This window comes from Ornithorhynchus anatinus, chromosome 9, assembly GCF_004115215.2.
Source record: "Ornithorhynchus anatinus isolate Pmale09 chromosome 9, mOrnAna1.pri.v4, whole genome shotgun sequence".
Lineage (NCBI taxonomy): Eukaryota > Metazoa > Chordata > Mammalia > Monotremata > Ornithorhynchidae > Ornithorhynchus > Ornithorhynchus anatinus.
The window spans coordinates 13114694-13120693 of record NC_041736.1 but is presented as its reverse complement, the minus strand read 5'-3'; the positions used below and the strand labels follow the sequence as shown (position 1 = coordinate 13120693).

The 6000-nt window shown below is 38.2% G+C and overlaps 1 protein-coding gene across 4 annotated transcripts in view; it reads left to right on the top strand.

The window, feature by feature from the left end:
- Positions 1-749: 749 nt before the first annotated feature.
- The window catches only part of GRB14 (growth factor receptor bound protein 14), a 46455-nt gene continuing 41204 nt past the window's right edge, over positions 750-6000 (top strand). For 2 of the 4 annotated variants that reach the window (XM_016228169.3, XM_016228167.3), the window contains exon 1: positions 975-1130. In XM_016228169.3, the coding sequence (XP_016083655.2) occupies positions 1008-1130 (123 nt within the window). In that variant the 5' untranslated portion in view covers positions 975-1007. Of the gene's footprint in view, positions 951-973; positions 1131-6000 lie in introns of those variants that run through there. The other 2 variants (XM_016228168.3, XM_016228170.3) reach the window with 2 other exon arrangements.

Genomic DNA, 6000 nt, shown 5'->3' with positions numbered 1-6000 from the left:
TTTTTGGCACTGTTTCCAGAGATACATCAATTTTTGAATGAAATACGCTCTAAAATTGACACAAACATGGTGGTTCTTCATTTATGTTTAAATGCCAGTTTTAAAATAAATCCAAACTGGTTTCATTTTTTTGAAATCAATTGTTTATGAGATACTCTTTGAAGATGAAAAGGAGCTTCTTTTGTAGAGCTTTGGAAGCAAAAATTTGAGTTTACTGTTCTTAGAACAAAACTATTTTGAACATGAAGTATCAAATTTTGTAGTTTGTTCCATCATGTAAATTACAACTTCTAATTAGGCATTATGATAGTCGAGTTAAAATGCCATCTAGCAGTTCACTTCAGTATGTCGGTTTCAATCATCTAAGTATAATCTCTCTAAATTGATCCAATAACGTATTTTATGAATGGATAAGCTGTTAAACTACTAAAATTCAATAGCTATTACTCATTTTAAACAAACCAGAGTAAACAGTTTCTTATTTGCCATATGTTCAAATACTGCAGTAAAAGAAAGACATAACAGTAGGGCATTGAAATACCTGGTCTTGTGGGAGAAAAAATATACCAACTAAATTAAATGTCCATTAATCTGGTTCTTTAAAAATCATAAACAAAAGTATCAGAATGTGTTACAAAGGACAGAGGAGAAGTTTTCAAAGGATATGATTGGTTGCTGGGTCATCCTGTCCCTCCGTCATCCTTAATTGGCTCTGGGTAGGGTTGAAATCCCATAAACAGGGTGACATGTATTGCGTTCTTAGCTACTCCTTTGCTCTGACTCTGAGATATTAGATTCGGAGAACTGGGACGCTGAGAAGTCCTGCCAAGGACTTGCTTCATTCTGTGGATATCCTGCATGACGGGATAGGTCCGTGAAGAGCAGATATGAGTTTGTATGCAAGAAGGGTAACTCTGCCTGCTATAACGCCAATAGTTCTGCAAAAAAGGGTAGGACACTTCCTTCTCCTCTTCCCCCCACATATTTTCAGCTATAAATTCTGAATAATGAAGGGTACTTTAGCTATAAAACTTGTGGGAAGAAATAATGCACTGAGTTCCAGAATAAGTACCAGAACAAGTTATTTTGACTGGTGTAGAAAGAAGAAAATGTTCTACACAAATATTCAGGTATGGACAGATTTTTTTATGGCACAGAGGCTATTCTAGAGGAGCAACAGTGCTTCTATTCAGGTAATTGCATAATGTTGTGAGGCAGTGTGTTAAGAACGTTTATTCCTTTATATCTTGTTTTTGTGTTTAATGTCATTCTGCAAAGAAGCACTTTTTTTCTTGTGTCATGATATTTTCATTGGCATTGCTAAATAGGAGTAATTGAATATTTGGCTGCTTTATCGTTCTAGCCAGAAGTGCAGATATGCAACTTGCATTTCGACTGACTCTTTTGGACCATTACCGCCTGGTCTATTTAAAATATGATTTCAGTTTGTGGAAAGTTAGGTCTTAATCGAATAACACTTCCTAACCCAATAAAGAAATATTTTTGCTTCCTGGAAAGTTTTCATGATTTGTGTCAGCTCAGTATTTAATTGTGTTTTTTAATGAATGAATGATTTAATCTATCCAAAATCATCAACTCTATGTTTATTTATGTACCGTATACACTCCCATTCTTGCATATATACAGGCTGATGAGTGGCAGAACTCTTTGAAGGACCATTCCATAGAAACTAAGCAGCATATCATCAGCAGCCTAAAATTGTGTCCTTTTTTTTATCCATAGGTATTCGTGATTTAATTGAATGTTTTTTTCTGACAGTATTGGTAATGACAGCTCATTCTACTCTTGTTTTAAGAACAATTAAGTGCTAAATATAATTTTATAAAAGGAGCTATTATGGAAAGCCTTATTTTACTGTAGCAAAAATTGAGCTCTTTTTTACTCTGCATACTTAGATACCAAGGGCTGGATTTTGGAATAGTCCGATAGTCTCATTTAAACTTAATCCTGGGCACAGTTGTTTTTTTTCCTTATGGATGTTGAGTGGTCATTTTGAAAAGTTTAATTCTAAAGTCATACCTTTATTATGCAACCTGTATTTAATTCAGTAGAGCACTGAAAACAATAATGTAGGTAACCTGTCTTTAGAAAAAAAATATTTTGAACATTACATATACATTTCATCATTTTAATGTGTATTTGGAAATCTTAATAGGAGAAAATTTTGTGTTTATCTTTAGCTGTCTGGATTTAGATTGTAGGGCTTGAGAGAATTCTTATTGTATGCCATTTCTTTTTGTATTATGCAAATTTAATAATATGAGGTTGCAGCAAATGTTTTTGTTTTATTCGTAGTGTTTGATTTTTAAGAAGTGATTTCAAAACATCAGTGAAAGTTGTATTATTTTTGAGTTCTCTAAACAGCAGAGTTTTGGGGAAAGTAATATAAATAAAGCTTGAAAGCTTATTCCAACCACAAGTAGCAGTTCACATTAGAATGCATAAGATATCATGAAAATAATTGTGTTTGTTACCAAGAGAGATCTGAACATTTCACAGAATATTCTGGGGTTATGTCGACCTCGATCATCAGCTTCTTTAGAATTTGACTGCGCTTTTAAATAAATGAAAGATAATTTGCATATATATTTTGAAATCTCCTGTTACTTAAAAAAAAAAGCGTGGTTATTGTACCCTTGCACTTTCACCCTAGTGGGCATGGCTTGGGCTATTCTGCTATTCCACACCTCTCATTTTAAGGATTAAGTATTTCTTTGTTAAATCTGGTAAATCTATCCATTAATTCCTTCTCCCATCCTTTAGATCAGAGCTTACAGATAAAGAATCAGGAGTTTTGAGATATACCAACTCTTCTGAGCTACTGGCATTCAACTTAGTGCATACAATAATTATTACATTATTTATGATGTGTTTCCTAATTGCCGAAGCACTGTACTGAGATCAGGGGGTTGATAAAAAGTGATCAAATTAGATGCAATCCCTGCACCACAATCAATGGAAAGAGCATGGGCCTGGGAGTCAGAGGACCTGACTTCTAATTCCGGCTCTGCCACTTGTCTGCTGTGTGACCTTGGGTAAGTCATTTAACATCTCTGCACCTCAGTTGCCTCATCTGTAAAATGGGAATTAAGACTGTGAACCCTATGTGGGTCAGGGACTGTGTCCAAACTGATTATTTTGTGTCTACCCCCCAGTGCTTAGTAGAGTGCCTGGCACATAGTAAGCATTTAAGAGATACCATAAAAACAAAACAAACAGGTAGTGAGAACAGGTATCTTCTCCATTTTACAGACGAGGAAGCTGAAACCCAGAGGAGTTAAATAATTTGCTCAAGGTCACACGGTAATCCAATGGTAAAGCTGGCATTAGAACTCAGATCTCCTGGTTCCCATTGAGTGTTCTTTTCCACTAGTCCACACTACCTTCCTATGAATTTGTATCCAGGCTAGATTTTAATAGTTGCCAATAAGTGCAAGACTTCTTAGCCCAAATGTCAATGTGCGTGGGCATATAAAAGTGAAAGGAATCTTTTCCATTCTCTCTCCACCATAGTTTTGCTGCTGTTGAAATGCCAGTGTGAATTTGAAGTATACTGGTCATTCAGTAGTTAATGATGAGGGGAAAATAGTGGAATTGAAAGAGAAAAATGATATTGAGAACTTTGGTCTTGGAAGATCATCAAAGCTATTTAACCCATAAAAACACTTTTCTTTTTGCAACTTCATCCTCCGCTGTGACCATCACCTGCTTGAAAACAACCTCTAAAATTTGCATTGCCTCCTAAAATGTCCACTACCAAACTGAACAACATGCTCATTCAGTTTAATGAATGCTTAAATGATCTTTTGTTTCATTTATAAGGCTCCTCCAAGAAAGGTTTGTTATTTTGCACATTTTATAGGTGAGGAGAGGGAGGGGCGGAATAGCAGATAATATGCCATGGTCATCAGAGAGTCAGTGGGAGATCTGTAAGTAGCATCCATGTTTTGCAACCTCATTTCTCTTTCCAACTTCAATTGTAGATGATCATGTCTCTAATACTACTAGTTTTTTCAAGTACCCTTCTCTGACCCTGTAAGCCACAACTATTTATTTTCCAGTGATGTGAAACCCAATTTGTGTTTATGGCTGTAAAGATTCTCACATTAGTCCAGGCTCGGACAAACGGACACAACTGTCCAGATAAAATTTGCAGATTTCATTTTAACGGGTTGTAAACGCTCAGCAAAAAGACACTGAGGTCAGAATTTCCACATGCCCCTCACCCCTTTGTGTATTTCCTTACCACCTTAAAAGTGAAGGTGCGAAGTTTCAACCTTCCTGCTAGATTGTAAGCGCTTTGAGGACAAGGTCGGTGTCTTATCTTCAGCTTTACTCTCTCAAGCATTCGTCATAGTCCTCTGCAGATAGTGTTGTAGTCTCCTGCTTCGAGTGACCAGAGGAACGTCTCCGACATGAAACTTTGGTAACCCGTGGAAAGGGTTGATGGCAGTGCTGGCAGTTTGTACAGTTCCCACTCATACTCTCTTTTCTTGGCTATGATCCCCCAGGATCAGAGTTAACTGGCAGGGATTCAGGCCACTGATGTGCATGGGAAAGTTTTTTGTATGTGCAGGACCAGTTTGTGTCCCAAGTGACCCCCCACTCTGCCAGTGGTCTACCTTAGCACCACGGAAGGTGGTTGCCAAAGAAGGCTTAGAATCTGCCCCCAGAGGCCTTTCTCTGAGCCCTGGAAACTACTGTTAAGTGAAAACAGTATGTCGGTAGGTAAAAAGAGTTCAGTATGACTGGCCGGTTGTAGACAGTGAAAGCATTGGAAAGAAAAAATTAATCCAATTAAAATTGGTGGGCACCTGGGCAACCTGAAGAAATTTACACCAGACTTCACACCCTACTCCCTCTTAGCCAGGAGATATAACGCAGGGGAGTCATGTTTGCCTAGAAGCCCCTCCTTGTCCTGAGCTAAGTCAGTGGAGGAACATAAGCATAAAGAGAGAGGTGGCTTGCCCTTCTTTCTGCCCTTACGCTTCCAAGTCTTGAGTCTGGCAGATTCATACCGTGTACATGTAAGAGCGCCCGTGCCGTGGTTGTCCAATGAGCCATCTTCTTTTCCAGCTCTTGCCTTTCCAGTTTGCCCTGAAACTGGAATATACTGGGGCATTCTGCCTCTGCCACCATCTTGAAGGGGATCAGGTGTAAGAGCATCCGTTACCCCCAGGGGATGAATTTTTCAGGTTAAAACCTCCTTAATTTATGAGGTAATGATCGTACATTATCACGGAGCTAAAATTGGGTTTGTTTTTTTTAAAGTTAGGTAAAGCAGCAGAGAAGTGTGCTTAGTGTTTAGAGCACGGAGCTGGAAGTCAGAGGGATCTGGGCTCTAATCCTATCTCCCCCACTTGTCTGCTGTGTGACCTTGGGCAAGTCACTTCACTTCTCTGAACCTCAGTTACCTCATCTGTAGAATGGGGATTAAGAGTAATAATAATAATGTTGGTATTTGTTAAGCGCTTACTATGTGCAGAGCACTGTTCTAAGCGCTGGGGTAGATAGAGGGTAATCAGATTGTCCCACGTGAGGCTCACAGTTAATCCCCATTTTACAGATGAGGTAACTGAGGCACAGAGTATTAGCCCAATGGGGGATAGTGATTGTGTCCAACCTGATAAACTGGTATCTGCCCCAGCGCTTGGAACGGTGCGTAGCACATAGGAAGCACTTAGCAAGTACCATAATTATTATAAATTATTATTATTAAAGTTTTCTTTCTCTTTATTTTCTTTATATTTTTGAAAAATGGATTCCCTAGGAGCTCCAGGCATAGGGAGCCGTAGCGGCACCGAAGCCACTTATTTGAAGACCTCTTGACTTACTTACAACTTAATTTATACGCCTTTATTATGATCTTATTTATTTAGACTGCAATTATGAGTCTCTTTATGAATTTACTTGAACTCTGCGGGTTTTACCTAATTAAACTACAATTACACAAACACGGTATTTATTGCAGCGGTGGGA